Source organism: Thermobia domestica, chromosome 4 (assembly GCF_964235325.1).
Source record: "Thermobia domestica chromosome 4, izTheDome1.hap1.1, whole genome shotgun sequence".
In the NCBI taxonomy this organism is placed as follows: Eukaryota; Metazoa; Arthropoda; class Insecta; order Zygentoma; family Lepismatidae; genus Thermobia; species Thermobia domestica.
The window spans coordinates 98,464,885-98,487,777 of record NC_137457.1 but is presented as its reverse complement, the minus strand read 5'-3'; the positions used below and the strand labels follow the sequence as shown (position 1 = coordinate 98,487,777).

Here is a 22,893-nt window from a genome sequence, read left to right as displayed (position 1 = left end):
GTGTAAGGATTAAGAACATGACAAATTGAAATATTCAATTTGCTAGAATGAAATGTTATGTTCAAGAAACTCTTTATTTTTATTTATTTTTTCCTATGGTTGTTTAATGTAACACTTTGTATGTATGTATCATTCGTAACAGTTGTCTAGAAATCACCCATTTACCTAGAAACAAAAATATAACAATCTAAAGCGCATTAAGTGAAATGAGTGGGGATTAGAGAACATAACAATATATGGGTTGTTTAATTCAGGAAATATAAGTGTATATTATAGGTTAAGCTTATTTCGTATTTGTGTTTCCATTCCATATATCAACAGAGAAGGAGGAGAGTTAAACAAATACAGTATCCACTTAACATGAATTTTTATTGAATGATGGCCAATATATGACCAAGACTTTGTTAAAATTAAATATTATACAAATTTCTTTACACGTTTCTACTATGCCATTATACTTATTGGTCAATAATCCTATAAATAAAATTAAGATATTTTGTAACATCTGTAAACACTCCAGGTTTAGGAGCAAAAGAACATTTGTCCCCCCAGGATACAATGCCATATTGCACGTCACCTAGTAGAAGAGGTCCACCGCTATCACCCTGAAAGAAAAAAATATACTATATTTATAAAGTTTATTTTAGTAAGTATATTATTCATTAATGCTTTCTTAGAGTAGTATTAATGAAACTTACTTTTACGTAAATCAATGCAAGTTATTAAAAAATAAGTAGATTTTCAAGAATATGTACAGAAGTATTTATTTGCGAGATATAGTGTACACAATGAAGTAAATTGACTTGGACAGTTATTTGTTTATATGTCCAGTTTATTCAGTGTTGTTATAATACAAATACTAAAAAGGAGTAGACTAATTTATGAATCTAGTTAAAGACGATTAAATAACTCCAAATTATGCAATAGCCTATGAATACTGAGAAAATAATCACAAAGCAGTAATTTAAGTATATCTATTGTTGTTATATCGTTTCAATTACGATGTCTACCGCAACGTGAACGACCCAGATTATAACTAACCAACATTCCTACTGATTGTTTATTGATTATATATGGTTTGTAATGATACATTGGAAATGGAACTTTTGTAATGATAAATTGGAAATTGAACTTTTGTGACGACGTCTGGTAATAATGTAGGCGCCGTTGGTGCAGGGTATAAAACCCACACAAATTATTAATAAAAAACTTTTCATTACAATGGAATTTGGGAGAGTGTATTTGAAATATAAAGGCGTGGTGAAGATAGTGATTTTTTTTGAAGATAGTGATTTTTTTTACTACAGAATAAAAGTTATTTCTGATGACACTTATGGAATTATAAATTAAGGCTTCACAATCACTGATATAAATACTTAGTCCGTCTAACATAGCCATAAAAATTGCAAACTTCATTCGTATATAATTGTAACACCAAAATTGCTCATACAAGTATTCAATTTATACTCCTATTCAACTCTATTTGAATATATTAGTCACTTTCAAGAAAATATAATAAATACTTATCCAGGCTATATCGGAATATCAGAAATTCACTACAATTCAAAACGTAATATAACAAAGTGTCGGAACTTTCCATGATTTGCACCATTTACGACTAATATTCAGAGGATGTGCTCTCGTCGTTGCATTCAATTTCCAATGACCAGAAAGGTGGTCACTTTACTACCTCCAGAACTAATAGTCCTAATATAGCCACCCATCAGAAGTGGCGCTAGTTTTAAAATGGTCCTTTTTTATATAATAATCTTACAACATGCTACAGGTTCCCGAGCTGTCTAAATAGAAAGAACCATTCCTTTCTCTCATGTGATAATTCTAAATAGTCGAAATTTGTGATATGATTCCGGTCTCCTACTTGTGCACCTAAAACAAATTCAACCATGTTTGCACGTCATGCTTCAGTACAGATAAAATGGCTGTGCTGCTCACTGCAGAAAGGGCTTAATGAAATATACGATGAACGTTTTTCAAATGTAAACGACGTTCCTAATGTCATAAATAGTAAGAAAAATAAGGCTTCTTTAAAGAAGAAAGCTATTTGTATATTTATTTATTATGAATTACTTGAATAGACTTAAATATTATGGCACAAAATTGTAGTGCATTAATTGCATTATTGAAATTGTTTGGAGCCCGTGGTAATAAGCTGATTAATGTTCTCATATTCACTGACCGATCTTACGAGGCCAGTTTTATTTATTCTTAAGAAACATTATCAACATAAAATCATACTAATTAAATAGCAGGATGCTCATAATTTGTATGCAACTATCTGAAGGATTCACTTGTTATTCTGTCATCGAAAACTCACGGAAATTAACAAATGAAAAACATTTCCACAAATAAAAGTCAACTGAATTCTCTACCGACTTTAACACAAGCAGACACAAACGTAAGATTATTGTAATGTTCATGAATATTCTAAGAATTCATCTGTGCTATTATCGAAGTACTTGAAACATTAGCAATATTCTAAAAGTAACCAAAATTTCTGTCGCCTTTTACTAAAGTATGTGTTCAATTGACCCTCATTTTGCGAGTTGAATAGGAATGCCGATAAGGCGAAAGCAACTTTTGTTGTGAGTATATCCAATATACTACGTGACTGTGGAAATTCAGTTACACCGTGAACTTGCGTAAAGACAGACCTCCAAAGATCGTCATAAGGTCGTGTATGCTAAACGAGTTCAAACAGGGTGTAAACCTGGCCCGTGCTGCGATACTAATGAGGGCGGTGGACAGGTCTTTTAAAAGGGCGCCCTTACAAACGGGAATATATATATATAATCTTATGTACAGACTTTGTAAGAAAGTATGGGTGCCATTTATATCAAAATCAGCACCGAATTTGTTTTAGTATTAACGTAAATAACTAATTTGTGAAAACCACGAAACGAAATTCTCTTTACTAGAGATAAACTTTTTAGTTCTTGTAACAGTGTTTGTGTCAAATAAAAAGAAGATAAATATATCAACAACTTAATGTAGCTCTATTGCCTATGTACACTGAAGATTCAGTGTCACGTTTGCAAAAGCTCTCCATTTATTTCTGTCCTTAGCCAACTGGATCTAGTTTGTACTTTCTATACCTGTTTCTGCAGGATGCATCTTAATACCCTCCTATCTGTGCCAATGTCTTCCTAATGGTCGTTTTCTTATTTGAATTTCCATTTAAAACTTCGAAAGCGATCCTACTTCCTTACATTTTGGCTACATGAACTGCCCATCTCAGCCGCTTAGATTTGATGACGCTAACAATGTTTGGTAAACGCAATTATGCACATCCTCGTTATGAAGTTTCCGTCATTCCTCATTCCCTTTCCTCTTGGAGTCTAAATCTTGTTTTCAAATACTTTCAGTCTGCGATTTTCCGTCAGAGTTAGTGACCATGTTTCGCAACCTTGTAGCACAACAGGCATGATTATCATTTTATATTTTAAGCTGTAAATTCTTCAACAGAATTCGCGACACAAAAGAATTTTAACTCAATAATAACACGAAATCCCTGCTTTCAGTTGACATCAAATATCTTAGTGATTATGGTTTTGGTCTGTTAATAATTATTCTACATATTTGAAAGTATCCTGTTTGTCGAATGTAAACATTATCTGGTATTTTAACGCATCCATAAAATGCAGTATTACGATCCCGACAAATTTCCATGTATTTATTTTTCTCTCCAATTACTTCTAAGTTCATATCCCTGGAAGCGTTAATTAAGATTTCTGCATTACTTTCTATTCTTCTAATATTTCTATAAAATTTACATCATCAGCGTAGACCATCACCTGGTAAATACAATTCAGCTCTAGGACATGATTGCTGTCTTTGATTTTTCTTGTAGTGTTCTCCAAAACAATGTTAAATAATAATGGCGAAAATGCATTTCCTTGTTCTGGGTCATTCTAGACGTTAAAGCTCGTCAACGAGACTTTCTCCATGCGAACTTTACTTTGGGATTCATTTAAACATATCTTAATTAATCTAACTTTTTCGGCATTCCAATCTCTGTAAGCATGTTGTTCAACTTTTCCCTCCAAGCCGAGTCTAAAGTCAATAACTGATGTGCTCGGATATTGTATTCCCGTTTATATTCAAGTATTAGTTGAATGGTAAATATCTGGTCGATAGTTGATAGGTTTTACCTAAATCCGCTCTGATAATCTCCAATAACTTGATCTGCGTGTGGAGGCAATCTTTCTAATTGAATGTTTAAGAGGACATATTGGATGCTGACGGAAGAGAAATGTCTTAATAATTATTACAATCAGTTTTGTTGCTTTTCTTCTGAACTGGAACAATGGTTGATTCTTCTCACTTATGTGGTAATTAATCCTTGTTCCAGAAAGGAGAATGAGTATGTGTATCTTGCTGTACAATTTTCCCCTCCAGCTAAAATTAAGTCAGCCGCACTTCCGTCTACACCCAAAGAGGTGTGTTTCTTTAGTTTTCTAATAGCGATTTCTGTCTGGTTAGGTTCTGGAATATACGATTATGCTGTGTGCATATCACTTTCTCCACGAACATTAGTTTTTGACTATATGTTAAAGAAATCGTCAAAGAAATCTTTCCATCTATTTAAGATGCTATCCTGGTCAGTGAGAACTCTTCCGTTGGCTTTCTTTAACATACAAGCACAAGGTTGATATGCTTCTTAGTGCTTTTGTTTTTGTTTTTTAATATTATCTTCAAGTTAATTAATTTTAGCTTTCAAAAATAGCGCTCCTTTGTTCTAAAAGTTTTGGAAGTTTTCCGCTAGATGACAATTAAATTTTATGTAGTTATTTCGTTATGATTTTCTTAACCAACGCAGTTTCTTCTGTTTTCTCTTCTCTGCTACTTTAGTGCATTCCTGGTTGAACCATGGTTTGTTCCTATGTATCTCTGCGTTCCCCAATTTTTCTTTTGCTGAAATTTTAATGTTATTTCTAATTTCAACCAAGTATCCTGAACACTAGTGCATTCCGAACCTTCTAAAATCGAAGATCTATTTGACACTTTAATCTGGTTCTCATCTCACCTGACTCTCTTCAATTTTTTTTTAAACTAAACCGTTCCGTTTTCAGATATTGAATATTTCCTTTATTCGACGATAGTCTCTCTCTCTTGTTATCGCTGCTACCATGTGGTAATTGGTATCACAATCAGTTCCTCTGAACGACCGAACATTAATTGTGCTAGACTGTTTTCTTCTGTCTACTAAAACGTGATCAGTTTGATTATGTATTTTTCCCTCTGATGAAACCCAAGTATATTTATGAATGCCGCGATGTGGGAATTTTGTAATCTTCACGACAAGGATTCTGGATGTAGCAAAATTCACGAGTCTAGCGCCGATGTCACAACCACTCTTATCGAGACATTTATTCCCTATAGTCACATTTAAATATGACTGCATTTAAATAGCAAGAAGCAGTTTCCTTAAAAACAATTAATCTTTCCGAAAATATACCGTGAAATAAATTATTTTTGGTTTTAACGTTAATTGCCATAGGAGGAAAACGATAATAGATAACGAGAAACTGATTTGATGCGAATTCATGTCAGCAAACATATATTTAAATCTCCGATCTTTATTTTTCCAGGGGAATCACATCATGTAGGAACCTCTTACATTTTAGGCTTGTAACCTCTTACATTTTAGGTTTGGTTTATCACCATATAGGAACAACGGTAAGAGATAATAAAAGAACTTGTAATGTGAAGTGAAAGTCACTTCTTTTATGTTAATCATCATTGAAACTATAAAATGTTAATTTCTACAAATTTCAGCATGTTTAGAGGTTTAATGTATGAGATAGCATTTTCTCAGGTGCTATCCTCATTCCCATCAGACTAATGTTGGACATAAATGTCCTTAACCTTGTGGTGGGAGCTACGGAACGCATTTTTGTACCTGGATGGATCACCGATACAATCACGATGTAACGGTTTGAATCACCCACCAAGTTACATAGAAAGTCCTATGTTTCTTATAGTTTGAGTCTCACTTAAAGCTCTTTTCAAATTGGGAATGGTAGAAACTATTTCTGGTTTTAATGTTTATTATTAGAGCATAGACAATAATAGATAGCTAGAAGCAGTATCTTCGAAAACAATCAATCCTTCCGAAAATATATTTTACCACCCCTTTTAATACTCTTTTCAAATTGAGAATGGTTGATAACATTTTTTGTTTTAACGTTAATTCCGATGCAGCAAAAACGATAACATATAACGAGAAACAGCTTTTATGTGAATTCCGTTCAACACCAACATACTTAAATCTTCGATCTTTATTTTTCCAGGGGAACTACATGATGTAGAAACCAGTTACACATAGCAGCAACGGTAAGATATAACAAAAGAGATTGCAATGTAAGGTGGAACTCACTTCTTCTATGTTAATCGTTGTTGAGACAATAAAGTGTTAATTTCTAAAACTGTCAGGTAAATTAGATGATTAGCGAATGGAAGAGTTTTTCCAGTTGTTATCCACTAACAGATTCTTAACTTCTCATCTCGCTTCAATTTAAGCTTCTAAGACCACGAAACACATAGCATAACCTTCCTGTTTGTCAATGCGGACTTTTGTATAGATTGTAGTGTCACGTCTCTTCCATCATGCTTTTTTCGTAAGTTATTGTACTAGCTAGCTAGGTAGTACAGCGCTTACATCTGGTGTTATGGTTCCGAGTTCGATCCCAGGCCAAGTAAGCTTGTGGTGTAAAAATCGTGTCCGTTGACTTTCTCGGGATTATTCCGCTTCCTTACAATATATCATTTCAACAATTTTTCATCGTTATTCATTTATCTTAACCATCCCTTCACCTTAGCCTAAAGGAGATATTTGTACGACGTTAATTTAAAGATTGCATCATCATGTTTGCATACTTTTTTCCATTCAACGCTAATAACATTCTTCCATTTCGTCGTGTTTCTGCTCTTATCGTTAGCATATAAATTTTCACATTTTAATAAAAGAAACGAGAAATCGTCATACACCAGACTTAAGTAAAATTACTTCGATTAGGAAATCTTTGAAGAAAATTTTGTGTCGAGGGCCATTCTGCATGTCCTTCATGATACAGTTCGTTCTCACCCAAAGTTCCAAACCAATTTCATTTTTTCTCTTGTACAAGTTTGTCAATACTCTCCCTTTTCGTTTTCCACCCTTCCAAGTTGATTACTTACATTCTTCTCCACATCTACAATACTGAAGTCAACAGTATTTTACATAACTTTTGGGTGACGTTTATTTTCTGTTGCATATAGTTATAATACTTCACATAGAATATTATGTATCTTTGCTTAATTTCTTATTCATGGGCCCACAAAATAAGACATTTCTCGTTTGAAATACTTCTTTCGACTTTCCTATTCTTTCTTTGTTTTTCATTCAAGTTCGCACATTATGTCGTATCAAATAACTACCGAGATGTAACAGTATAAACAAACTTTAATACAAAACGTACAAATGCGGTGCGGATTGAAAGAATTGTGTGGAAGATCAAAAACTGAAGCCTCAAAATACTAATACCAACAAGTATTGTCAACGAAACGAGAAAATTCTCGACCCGAAAAGAGACAAGATTCGAATCGACAAGTACAATTTGAAATCAGAAACGGTACACAAACATCCGACACTCGTTTGCAGCATTAGCTCACCCAAGTTTTACATCTCAAACATTGGTTTAATGTTATATTAATTGTGTATACAAACTATAAATTGATAGTTTTTTTTACGAAAACAATGAATAGCATTTATGAGAGTTAAAGATATACGAATCACTACACGATACCGTCCAACAATAAACACAGCCCAGTCTATATATTCTTATATCACACCCTTCATGTGTCTAGTAAAACGAAAGGATACTGATACCTTCTAAATGAAATTAAAAATCAAGTCAGAGTATACATTTTGTACATAAATTTCCAAAATGAGAGCAAGAGACGAAAGTTTTCCGAGAATGGTGACGAGACAGAATAGTTCGGGAATCAAGACCAGAGGATTCCTGAGCACTTCTACAAAATTTATGAGAAGGACCAGCCCCACGGTAGGAGTCATAGGAAAGGGGCTCCATTCTGTTTCCTCTGTTGTAAATTCAGGCTATAATGATCATCAAAAATCAAATGGTACCGACTTAATCGGTTACTATGGCAGCTAGGTTTATATTAGCTTGTACGTTATCATATATTTAAAACAATCCTAAGTTCTGTTCACAAAGAATTGTTTGGTGCAATATCAGGTCCTCAAAGCTCGAATTTATTCAATTCATTTATTTGTCATCTACTAACACAGAAGCTGGTTATCAAAATCAAAGACAGGGGGCTGAAACTCACTATAAAAATTCTAAGCAAACACTGAAGAGAATACTTTCAAATGCAAATAACTTGCTACCTCGCCATGCCTATTGAGAGTGTGCTGAATTGATGCTGGGTGAGACACCTGAAAGAGGAATACACTGGCTGACACCAAGGGCAGCGCATCATGATCGATGGATGCCATCCATTTTGTATCCTGCAAAGATGTTTTCTTTCAGTGCTCAAGCGGGGTATGACAAGGGTATGATTAGTAAACTGGAAGCACTATGTACATTTAATGCCCTATTTTACCTTGTAAACTGGCTCTCTTCATCCATTGGGGCCGATGAAGCGTGTAATGATATCAAGCTATGGCAAGATTTAAACAAGTATTGCAAATATGATCCACCAGTTGTAAATTCAGTCATAAAAGCCATGGAAAGGTACATCTGGTACTTAACCGAAGAATGTGCTGTGTGCACTCTATTTTCGAACAGACGTCTCTCTTCAGAACGACAACAGCTTGCTCGAACATTGCTCCGAATTCCTCTGTCAAAAAAGTTTGAAAGGTGCATACATTTTTCCTATTCTTAGCCACAGTGCAAACCTCTCATCCCTTATTCGGGCTAACTTCTAGTTTTTGTTCAACAGCATTGACGCCGACTGGCTAGGAGAACCTGTTAGTGAGTGGCACAACGATCCTGATTTCCAAGAAGCTGAGATATATGTGCGGCATGTCAAAGTGGTGAATGATATGTCGGAACGGGCTCTGAAACTAATCCAAGACTTCTCAACAAGTCTTACCAATGATGCAACACAAAAACAGTTTTTATTACACGTGGTCGAATATCACCGGAAACAAATCCCAAACTTTCGAAAAGAGACATTAAACAAATTAGAATATGAGTCTGTAAGGTATGATTCTAAAGAATTTTTCAATGTGTTGTAAATTGATCAATATTTACGTTAACAAGATACATATTTTATGTGTAAACATACATACATACATACATACATACATTCTAAATCAAAAAGCGGCGACATTTTGTCACTGAAAAAGAAAGTTAGATATATTAAAATGCCCTGTTATTTTCACAGCTAGGGCCCTTAATAGGAAGGAATATTACTTTCTAAGGAATATCACAGCTTACGGCCCCATCAAACCTAAATCTGGCACTTACAAGGTTCACCATGTATTTGCGAAGGGAAGTGCTATTAATCGTTTGCTGCAAAGCAAGGTGAAATAGAGTTTTAAAAGTTCAGGAAGGTAGTTGATTTTTCATTGCAGAATGCAGTTATTAGTAGATGTGTTAAAGTGTCCGAGTCAAGAGAAAATATGGTGCTAAGAGAGAGGAAATTAGGAGACAACACACATGGCAATATTTTATTCATCTACTGTATAATGCTGTGAGAAGCAAGTATGTAAAGAAGCATTCATTAACTTACTGGGGATTAGGACAGTACAAAGAAAAATGAGATGAAGGAATATCACAAGCAGATGGTCGTGAGAAGTATGAAAATAGAACTTATAAAACAAGTGAATATCATGCAAATCTAGTAATAGAATACTATAGTTTTTCTATAAGTGAATCTCACTATTGTAGAGCATCTGCCGTCTACAAAAAATATTTGCCGGAAGATGTTTAAACTTTATGTATCGTGGATGAAGCAAAATCATGAGTCATATGATGTAGTTAGTATTGTAAATAAATTTATCGCGAAACATTCAAAGCAAAATTCAATCTTACGTCTCACGTACCATCTAGTCACACGTCCCAAGTATGTGATGCACTGAAAATAAAAGATTCAACTGCTAATGGTAAATCAGAAGTTGCAAAATTACAGAAAGAGCTAGATGTAGATCAGTTAATGCACGGAAGGCATATGATACCATGAAGAAGTATATAGCTTACTCTAAAGAAAATAGCTGTTTTACATTAAGTATTGCGGACCGTTATGATACAATGATAGAGCGATCACCTGTTGTAAGTGGGGTCCCTAGGCCGACCTCAACTCGCGCCAAGTGGTCTGTGTAGTAGACAAACACGGTATGGTGGGTTTTCTTGAGGTTCTTCCGTTTCCTCCCACCCCTTTGATTCCATCATTTAATTATTTTCATCTTTACTGTCTCCTTTAGCCTACTCGGCATAAGCGTGGGACGTAAACCTGCAAGATTTCATTTTGCATTAAGTATTATGTGATTCAAGATATGTGTATTCGCAACTTAGGTTACGTCACGTTTCTCAAGCAAGAGCTTTCAGTGACCATACTTCCTAATTGATGTCTCCATTGAGTTTCATGAGAGAGAAATGTGCATTATAGTAAAACCAAGTGAAATTTCACCACTCAATTTCAAAAAGGATAAAATAATAGAAACTTGCACGTGGGACTGCTGCGTAGAAAACAAGGAGTTTTCCAATATGCCATTACGACACTCTGCGACACATTTAATTTATATTCATTATAATTTGGTAAAAATAGCCTATTCCTTTTCCACAAACATAATCACACGAGTTGTTGCTTCCAAATTGCAATTCACGTGGAAACGTATAATATTTTTTCTCACGAACATGATCAAAGTCAGAAACGTTTTTTTTAAAAGAAACACACCCAGAACGAACCTAGCACCTTAGGAAAAATCAATAAAACTAGACAACTTTGAAACAACTACTTCGAAGTGTCCTTATTCAATTATTTAACAACACAAAATTATATATTACACGTAACAAACAGCGAGAGCACACTTTGGTAAGTGAACTTTAGGGCCATTTTTTGAGAGATTGTAGTGCACATTTAAAGGGTTAATATACAAACTGGGAGAACGCAATGGGCAAAAATGACGGTGAAGAAACGTCTTAAAATTTACTACTCGACGCATATATCGTACGACGCGAAAACATATCAAGTGGCAGAGTGAGAAGAATCAGCGACTCAAGTGTAACGGTCCCCAAGTTCGATATCGTTCGGATCAAACCTTTTCCTTGTTTTCTTCTTCAACCAATAAAGTAGGCATTTGTAACTATAAGTAAAATATTAATTCACTGTGTGTTTATAATGAATAAAACAATAAAAAGTTTTAATCACTTGCAAATTCTTTGGATGTTCCATATTAACTAGGACCAAAATTCAATCTCTTCCGTAAATATTATTGTTACTGCAGTCGTTGTTAAAAAAATGTTCTTGCAGCTTGGTGTCTACATCTGTTGACAGTGTGAGAATTGCAAGGGGAATGAGTGAGAAATCTGCTTTAGTTATAGCAACATCCAGTATTAGCAGAGGGGATTCGCCTCCTCAACTCTTTGTAAGTCGCACACTGTCAGCAGATGTTGACAAGAAACGTCAAATTCATTTATTACAGAACGACTGTCGTCAGGGGCGCCGATCATGGTGGCCGAAGGCCCGTCCACCAAGCTCATGTGGTCCCCATGTATTTTTATGAATATGTATTTTCATATGTATTTTTATTGTTACATGTATTGTTGTATGTATTTTTTATGAATGGCCCCCCAAATTTAAAGGGAAATTGCCCCGTTGACTGACGTAACCATAATACAACTCGTAATATCAGTATATGTACGGAATAGATAAAATTTGCTTGCTAGTTAACATGGAACATTGAAAGATTTTACAAGCGATTTTAAAATTTCTATTGTTTTATTCATCATACTTTGTGGTGGACAAACACGGTGTGCGTGGGTTTCCTCGGGGTCTCCTGTTCCCTCCTACATTCCTCATTTCACCATTTCACTCATTACTCATCATCACCGTTTCCTTTAGCCTTGTGGCATAACTGTGGGACGAAAAACTCATAGTCACATAGGTCCTACCGTGAGCTCAAGTTACAATTTTCATGGTTACAAACTTTTGAATCGCCAGCTTGAATCGAAGATGACGGCTATTCCAACATGTCCGATTTTCCCCTTACTTACGCTGCAATCTACACATTTGAACGCAATTTCGTGTTTCTACAATTTCTACAAGTTGTCTAGAATTAGACATCCCTTAAAACATTCCTAGCACTTTCTTAATCCGAAGATGACTACTTCTTTGAAATTTAGGCACGCATTCGGAAACTACTCTTCAGAATAAACATGGGCTCAAAATTTCGACGTTCTAGAAACAGCTGTTACAAATTTGACATTGTTTTGATTTGTGCCGCCAAACGAAAACGAATTTTATTGCCCTTTTTTTCAATACAAACTATATTCCTAGCTTCACCGCCTGACAAAATATGGCGTTTCTATGATGTATGCAACTACTAGAAAAAACATCATTTTGGAACGATAAAAAGTTTCGACGCTTCATTTACATCGAAAATTTCGCCTTTTTCACGATATCGGAATTTTTACGTTACTCACATCACATGATGAACATATATGCGAAATTTGCTATTTATGTTTTGTGGAAGTATACAAAGAATTAAGTGTGATTGCGACTTTAAACGTATATATTCCAACCGAAAGTTTCGGAAATCTACGTCACAACACTGATCACAATATCAAAACATATCTTAAAACCCATTTAAGATAGACAGATAAACCTCTGTTTATGAGCAAGTTGATACTAGTCTCATCATCTTCGAAAATTTTGAGTTTGAGAAGAAAAATATTAAATTCTACAATATTTTAAATTTCCATTATCAATTTATAAAATAGCCAAATTCACAAAATAGTTAAACCGTTTAAAATTAATTTGTGAGTTAAGGCGGCTTTGGTTTTTCTCATTTAACTTTGATTTATATGCGTATCCTGAGTGAAGGAAAAAATACAAAAATTAGAAGCAAAATACAGAAATGCAGAAATTAGAAGCAAAAACTTTAATTTGGCCTTATTACGAAAATTATCAACTTTATTAAAAAGGGAATTTTTTAAACTGAGGAAGAATTCTATAATTCAACGCAGTACGGAGACCTCTACATCACTGACAGTATAAACAATGTGAATTCATATCCACAAATAAAACATTTAATCAAATATTCCTAACGTTTCATATATCTTCAGACTCCATATAAATAATGCAAACAGTGGAAATTGTCTATCAAAAGGGACGCATTAGAACACTATAATAATGAAAATCATGTCTGCTAGTAGAACAGGGAGATCGCGTGTAAGTTGGAATGAGTGACACGAAACATTGATACCAAATTGGACACCAGATTCGAACAAATGGCTTCCTAATTGGACATCAGGTTGGAACAAGTAACACGACAAATAGGACGTGAGTTACATACCAGATTGGAACTAATGGATTCCAAATTGGACACACGATTGGAACACAAACACCAAATAGGAAGTAACTGATAGTAAAATGGAACAGTTAGTTTATAGCTTAGCATTTGTGAAAAAAACTGTTGACGTAGTCGCACCTCAAGTGAACGGACATGCCAATCAAATTCTAATACTTCAGGAAGAAATCCATACTATTAAAGGGAATATCAGTTCGGTCAACTGTAATCCTGATCCTGCCCACAATGCTGTCCGTGTTGAATATAGGAGATCTGAGTTAAGTCACTGCAGAGAAGACAAACATTCATCCGAAATCTGTTCTGACAGGGAGAATATCATTTCTTATACGGAGAATGAAGAAGGGAGGACAACTCGCAGCTATCATAGGCATGCAAAACAACATGTAAATGTGACATTCAGTGAAATAAGGTCATTAACTAAATTCAGTGGCAAAACAGAAGACCTCCCATCAAGTATGTTTGTAGAAAATTTTGAGGAAGGATGCGAGTTAATTGGCATAGGTAAAGTGAACTTCCTTAAAATACTACCGCATATTTTGTTACCACCCTGTTCTGTATGGTATAAAGCAATTAGAAGTAGAGTGCCTAACTACTCGGATTTTAAAAATGTCTTGTTAGCAAATTTCCAGAATGACTGTGCTAGCACCCAGGGATGCAAAACTCAAGAATCGACGTTTTGATCGAAAATTCCTTAAAAGCCTTACCGAATTTGTAATCGCAGCGTATAATGATTTAACACAGATGAATCCTTATCACCAGGAGTCGCGTATTAACCCATCAGTAACAATATAACTACCGTTTAAGCTTCAGCAAGTATTGATGTCGTAACAATGTAAAAATTTCAATCATTTAATTATGATTGTTGGAACGTATGAGAGTCTGATTAGATTGCGGAGCAATAGTAATAGAAATGAAGCTAAATATAGTTCTGTTCGAAGTATACATGTGAGAGAGGATTGTAATCTTAGTACAAGAGGTAATGTTAGATTTACTCGTAACGACCATACGACAGAACCTAACTTGAAAAGAAACAGAAATGATAATAATACCGTTTCTAGAAATAATGTAAATAATCGACCTAATTTCTCACGAAATATCAGATTTCGTAATAATTAGCAAGGTGGCAGAAATTCGCGAAATTGAAAACCAAAGAATTAGTGTAGTAAACAACACGCAGGACTGTACTTAAGATTGTACCATTCAATATAACCTAATCAAACCTTCTGACAATGCTAATTTAAAGTAGATGAGCCAGGGGGGAATGGGTTAATGCAACTTCAACAATATATTGGCAAGAAAATAACAGTAATTTAAATTTAAAAAGATCATTTTTAAAATCCTGTAAAAGGTAAAAATCAACAAAATAGCGATTTACTTTTATAAGGAATTCTGTGTTTAACTTTCAAATACATTAAATCTTTCCTAAAGCCTTAGATTATAATATTGAGCTTACGTATATTATTCTACGTAATTGTCATTGGATGTTTGATGATGATGTAGAAGATATGTATTTACCTGATACAGATTTTGTTTTATTAAAAACTTTCTGTAGAGCTAAAATCACTGTCAGAGTTAATGATATCCCCGTTCAAGCTCTAATTGACACTGAAGCATCAGTATCACTTATTTCATATGTATTTTCGTGTGTACTCACAAAAAAGTACTCTAACCCTAGATTGCAAAAGATAGACAATGTAATTTTAATTGATCATACCGGTAAGCATAGGAAAAGAATTATGGGAAGGACACAAGTCATAATTACCATACAAAACTACGAAATTTACGTCCCTATGTTGGTTATGAAAGAATTGAACGAAAATGTAATAATAGTTTTCGATTTTATTACTGAAATACGAGCAACTTTGGATTTCGAGAACCAGACATTTTCCATACAAAATCTTAGTGATAAAATTATTCAGGATTTGATTCAGTCAGCGATAGTTTTGAATGAGAATGTCAACCACTTATGTAAAATTATGTTTTTAGTACAAGTAATAGTAGTGACAAAAAGACGGATAACGACAATCATAAGGATGAGCAGGCTACAGTGGGCAATAGTGACCATTATTTGGACAGTTGTGTAGATGTAATTGTAGAGTGTATATATGGATATTTTGGATCTCAATTTAAGGAAAACCTTCATAAATATAAAAATGTATTTTCTAAACGTAACGAAAGTTTCAAAAGATTTCTGTATGAAATTGAAGTTGACACTGAAAAACATGTTGTAACTAAACCGTATACCATTCCATATAGATTTAGGGAAGAAGTGAGAAATGAAATTTACAAAAATTCTGCAAGGTGATGTAATAAGGCCATCACAGAGCGTTCATTTATATGCTTTACATATTGTACCTAACAACGTTGGCAAACATCTTAGAATAGTGCTGGATCTGAGAAAATTGAATAAACACAAAAAATTACAACACGTTAAATATCCTTCAGTTGAAGGTATTCTTAGCTCCTTTCAGGGACATTTTTGACTTAGTAATGGCGTATAATCAAATATAATTAGAGAAAAGTTCTAGACCATTTCCAGCTTTTTCATTTGAGGGACTGTTATATGAATAGAACCGAGTACTCATTGGTTTGATTACTGGAAGTGCTGGTTTAACTTCATTTAAAATAAAGTGTTAATACAAGATCTACGCAACTTTTTACAGGTGATATTTTAATTATGGGAAAAACACACAAGGACTATTTGAAAAAAATAGATATTGTCTTGGAACGTTTCGAAAATGCAGGTCTCATTGTTAATTTAGAAAAATTATTTTCTTAAGAATTCAATTGAATGTTTAGTGCATACTATAGACGTTCAAGAAATGTGTTTCAGTGAATCAAAAATTCAAGCTATAAAGGATTTACCAGCTCCAACAAGTTTGAAAGAAGGTCGGCAAGAATTAGGGTTGTTCAATTGGTTCATAAAATCCATACCTCGGTTTTCAGAATGGCTTCTACCTTTAGTTTCTATAACTGAAAAGGGAATTCCATGGCAATGGGATGTTCTATATGTAATGATTTATAAAATGAAAGATTGTATTACGGAGAATATTCGTTTGGGTCATCTTAGGTTTGATGATCCTCTTTATGTACAATTTGACGGAACGTTCTCTGGTATTTATGGTATTTTGTGGTAACCGAATCCTACTGTGGATGAACCAGCAGTCATACACTGTGTTAGTCGTACAGTGAAGAGTTCAGATAAAGGGTACACAACGACGAAATTTGAACAACTTGCGTTACGCTTTGCACTCCAAAAATTTGCTCCATATGTAAGTGGTTGCCATTTTATAGTTTTGACTGACCATAGTCCTTTACGTCATCTAAAGAAAGTTCAAGGGTACAACAGTCTTTTATTGCCATGGTCACTGGAACTCCAATCTTTTGACTTTGATGTACAACATATTAAACGAGTAAATAATGATCGGGTAGATACGTTGTCAAGATTGTTTGCAGACGATAATCACCGAGTGTTATCTATAAATGCCTTCAAAATTTTACAGGATGAGTTAGTAGAAATATCCGAGGAATTGAAAGAACAATAAAAGAATTATGAAGATTAGTTCAAAATCATTTAACTTCTTGTATTCAGGATTTTGGTTTTCCTGGTAATTGAATATCTGTATCAAATGATAAATGATGTACTATTGATTAAAGATTTCAAATTAAGAAAGAAAGATGATTAGTATTCCTCCTACTTTGGTGCCTCGTATATTAAAAGCATATCATGACGATTTTGATCATCTTGGATATTTGAAAATATATTCACTAATTAGTAAATCCTTTTATTGGAAATCACTTAGGCTGCAAGTTAAGAGCTATATAGATGATTGCAAGAGTATTAACCATAAATTCCAATCTATATACAAACCAATGATATCGATCATGCCGGAAAAACCTAATTCTTTCATTTTAATCTACCTGTATGGACGACTTATTTGAGCATCTATTTGAGGAACTTTTCTTTTGGCTGTCGTGAATGTTTTTGAAACATATTTAGTGGCGTATCTTTTACGAAAGGCAACCTCATCTGCAATTGTACATCGGGTTTTGAGTGTGTGCATGCCTCACACATGAACATATTTTTTGCAATAACGGTGGCAATTGCAGATGAGGTATTGCAGTAACATATTTATCCGTGCGATTAATAATGCCAATCTTAAAGGACATTTTGTTACTCCATACAATCCTAGCAGCTCTATCGTTGAGAATGTTTATCGAAATTTTCGTGTGTTATTACGACACTGTTGCAAAAATAAACATACCGATTGGATTAAGTATGTCACAGAAATTACTTACTTTCTCAACTATTCCGTTTTTGATATCCTGGGAGTTGCTCCAGCGAATATTCGTAATGGAACTGATTCAATAAACACCATAGAAAAACATTTTTAATATCAAAGTTAATGAGAATGATGAATTGGATTATTAAATCCTTGTCAGTATGATACATCTTCTCAGAACACGAACATTTATTTTCAGAAACGAAAAGATCGAACATAAAAACACAGGTACATGCAAAATTCAAATCAATGTTTTAGTTGTTGTGAGGTTACATCCACAAAGTGTTGCAACATAGAAGAGAATTTATAAGTTCTGTGATCTATATGCTGGACCTTTTTATGTATTAGACAAGTTAAATCTAAGGTATTTGAATTAAGGATTAAAGATTTTTACGAAAAAACAAAGTATACCAAAAATAAATCGAAACAAATTGTTGAAAAGCTAGTTCCTTCACAAGTCTTATCTAAGATTAATATCGATAATATCGAAGTTTCAGATTAATCGTTAGTGCAACCAATTCTTTATTGTGTGTTATTGTGATATTTTTTGTTTTGTTTCACTTTGAATATTGTTGTGATTTCATTGTAATTTTTACTGCGTCTGAATTCTATGCAATCACAGATATGCAATAAATACAAATACTGTGTATTACATTTATAATAACTATGCCCGAATAAATGAAAAATATTATATTGTACCCTAAGTTATACCAATTTTATTGCTAATATGTATAAATAGCATCGAATTAAAAAAAATATTAACACCCAAAAATAACCAGCAGACATACCAGGTTCTAAATATATCATTATCGTCATTTATTTTATATACTTAAAATGAAATTGATTCTGGAATAAATATAAAAATGATATTGAGTTAAAATGAAAATGATAGGCTATTTTATAAAATGTAATTTTATATATAAGAGGGTTACTCAAAATCTAAGTAAACATACAACAACCGTTAACATACATATTTCCGTTAACTAACGTATACGAAATGTCTAACGATCCAGGATTTTTTCTTTATTTGTGATTACTGTAAGGAAGTCTCAGTAATTCGGAAGCCATTAATGTTCAATTAATCTAGATAATCCCGTGTATTGCATAAACATTTAGAATCAGGGCATATGTAACATAGCTCACGACACAATTAACTTTACATATTATATGGTGCCAAATCCTTGAACTTTGCACATCAGTTAGAAGTAAAGGTAAATTTCCTTTCAGCATCATAATTTATCATTGCTTCATAATAAAATGAAAAAATACAGAAGACTCATAATGAATGCGAATGTCGGAGTTGAAGAAGTTGGTGTTCCTGCAAGTGAAATTTCAACTGATGTAATTAAACTTTGACATCAGTTAGGACAACGAAAGAATTTCATGTCACAAAAGGTCGATACTAAGTCTGAACGAGTGACAAAAAACATTAATACCAAATTGTAAACCAGATTGGAACAAATGGATTCCCAATTGGACACCAGATTGGAACAAGTGACAAGACAAATAGGTTATGAGTTTGATACCAGATTGGAACAAATGTGTTCCATATTGAACACCAGATTGGTAAAAGGATAACAAATTGTACAGCATATTGAAAGAAGTGACACGACAAATAGGAAATCTGTTGGATTGCACATTGGAAAATATAAATACCAAATTGAAACTAGCTAAGAATAGGATGGAACTGATTGTTGATAGCTTTGCATTTTTTCAAATGTACTGTTGATGTAGTCGCAACTCAAGTGAACGAACATAAAAATCAAATTTGAAAATTTCAGGAAGAAATAAATACTACTAACGAGAAGATCCGTTTGCTCAACTGTAATCCTGATCTTGCCCTCAGTGCTGCGCGTGATTAATATAGGAGAACTGAGGTAAGGTACTGCGAAAGAGACAACAATTCATCCGAAGTCTGTTCTGAAAGGGAGAATGAAGGAACGAAGACACTTCGTAACAATCATAGGCATGCAAAATGCTATCGTTTGATGAAGGAGGTCGTATGAATTCGCCTTGTACTTACAGTCTACGTTAATCACAAAGTAAAATTTTCCCAATTTTCCCAATCATCTCCTTCGTCAGGATGCATAAACATGCTTTGCCAACTTTCATTCAAGCCTGGGAGAACTTGAATGACAAGATTGGTCGCAACGTGGTCGGCAGCGTATGTACTATCCTAATTTAAGATTTAACAAGAAAATGAATACAAATTTTACATTTCTCCGTGCTTACTGCTGCATACCGCAAGGGATAGTTCACTACTTATATATTAAAATGAAGTACATGCTGCAACCTAAACTCTCGCGTCAAAGGTATGCTTCACACTCAAAGAAAATCAAATAACTCAAGCAACGGGAGTTCGCTTCAAATACTCATATTTAACTATAAAAATAATCTATTTTACATGGAAGAGTTGACAATAAATATGATATATGTATATGAACTAAAACATATACATTAAAACGTTAAACATGAACATGAACATGAACACCATGAAATGAAACTTGTACTATTTGTATCAAATATGCAATTAAAAAAAAGAAATTCGCATATATATTAAAACTGTAAATTACTTTTTCCTTAATAGTTTCCCTGTCTAGCTAAATGCATATATATTTATCTTTTTACAACGACCTTTCGTGCACGATATTGTGAGTGGCTATCTTTCGTTACTTATTATTATTATTATTATTATTATTATTATTATTATTATTATTATTATTATTATTATTATTATTATGACGCGGCGGTAAGGCTGGCGCACTGGTTAGAGAAAAATCACTTTATCTTATCACTACGGCGCTTTTCCATTAATAACGTTCTTGGGACGGTCCTAGTATTAGCTTCTTGTGGCTGCATGAAACGTGCATTATGAAATTACTTACAAATGTTTCTTCTGAAGCTGGATCTTCCCTTTGACACTCTCCTCTAATTGTAACTGGTACTATCACTACAACAGCACTGAGAATAATGTTTTCTGACACTATTTTTTTAAAATTGGTATCGGCCTAAAAACTGAGCATGGAGAATTTCTCTAACGGTCTTTAAAGGTATAATTGCAATCAAACCATAATTTCATATTAACGTAGTTCCTCACGCTGGAGGTGCGTGGTCTCTTCCTTGGTTGTCGACGCCAGATTGCTTGGCGCACTTCTTGGTCACCACGAGGCACGTGATGAGTAAGCAAGAACTGGACATAACGCTTTTCCAAATTGGTTAATAATTGAAAAGTTTTCCAATCACGATTGAACTTAGAAGTGGTTGGATATGTGGCATGACATAGCAACATCTAGAATGTTCCATGCAAGTACGCAGAAAGAAATTCCAGTACCTTCGAAACAAAGGACTATTGTTCTCTACACACACACATACACAAGAAAAGTTGGTTTTCGGCGTCGAAGAGATGAAATTACTGTAAAAGCACCCACACAGTTGCCAACTGATAAATTTATCACTAAGAATTAGTTATAAATTCAATAAAATATGCGCATTAACTTTTGTTGCTTCGAGAGTCGATAGCAAATGGCGTCCACAGAGAATTGGCAATATTGCTTTGGTGATATTGCCAAAGGATCCTGGACCGTCGCTGTATGGTCTTAATTTTTGGTACACCCTGTATATGATTTAGTTCAATTGCAATAGGGGAGATTGGAACACAATACTGTCTTGCCGGGAAAAATACGCCACTGTGACATTCTTTTTTTTTAAAAAAATGATTATACTAAATATAAAACATTAAGGACATATATATGTATTGAAGAAACTGTCCTTTTTAGCACTACTAACGATGCACTGTTAATGGAGTATTATTTACGAAGCACTATTAACGCCAGTTTCCACTACTTTTGTAAGTCTCGTTATTATTATTGTTATCACTATTTTTAACTAATAAGTCTTTACACCTCTATGTTTAGCCACTTGAATTTAAAATCACTTATTTTTGTTTAGCCACTTTTATGTAGTTATGAAACGTCTTTTGTCTTTTGATGTCTTTTTATTATTCTTTATATATATATATATATATATATATATATATATATATATATATATATATATATATATATATATATATATATATATATATATATATATAATTTTCTTTCATTATCACTGGTTCTCACTCAATATTTTTAAGTATGGTTTTTCACAGTATGCTTACTTTTTGAAATTTCAAACTAACAACAATACGTGTTTACTACAATATAACAACAAAACATTATTGAACATACGTAAAGAACCTATTTGGGACAAACATTTACGACTATATAAAAAAAATAAAAATGCATTTAGAATTCAATGAAATATCGCATGAAGAAACGAATTTTTTTTCGGATCCGAAACGTATCGGAGACGGAATCAAAGTTTAAAATCAAAAATGCAATCGAAAACGGTCATAAAATTTGTGCATTACTTTACAATAATAATGTAAATTTTGATACTTAGTAACTACAAATACATTTTGAAAGACATTTTTCATAAAATAGACACACCTCTTTCAAACATCTTCATATTTTAGAGATCCAATACAACCAAGTTGAGAGTCATTACAAATATTCTACCGAACACCTTTTTATCATTACATTTTAGAAACATTAAACCTTAAGGTCATTTGCTTATTCATTGGTTTTACCAAGACTCAGCAATTTTGAAATTATCTTTCATAATACATCCTACTTTCATATTTACTGCCATGTGATTCAATTTTCGAGAAATTTTTAAAACAAAAAAAATGTTCTTAAAATGCTTAACTACAATGTAATTACTTAACGGCAATCATTGAGGTTATATAACTATTCATATCCTTTATAATGGATATTCAGGAAATATCATTTATTAACACTCTTCCGTTAATATGTTTTTGTCCCATTCACATTCAATTACATCGAGGCCGCAAAGTCAACCTCGGAAAACATTGTCTTCTTAAAGACACTTAGTTGCTACTACTATCTGAGCATAGCCTTGCTACTGCTATCTGAGCATAGCTTAATATCATTAAGTACTTCAAAGCGTCTTCATCCCGGACAAACATCGTCAACGGGGTATGTATACAAACAC

The 22,893-nt window shown here is 33.5% G+C and overlaps 1 protein-coding gene across 1 annotated transcript in view; it reads right to left on the bottom strand.

Moving 5' to 3' along the window:
• Nucleotides 1–350: 350 nt before the first annotated feature.
• LOC145683337 (trypsin-like) overlaps nucleotides 351–22,893 on the bottom strand; it is an 883,540-nt gene continuing 860,997 nt past the window's right edge. Inside the window, exon 6 of the mRNA XM_081754680.1 lies at nucleotides 351–605. Within this exon, the coding sequence (XP_081610806.1) occupies nucleotides 459–605 (147 nt within the window). The 3' untranslated portion in view covers nucleotides 351–458. The remainder of the gene's footprint in view (nucleotides 606–22,893) is intronic.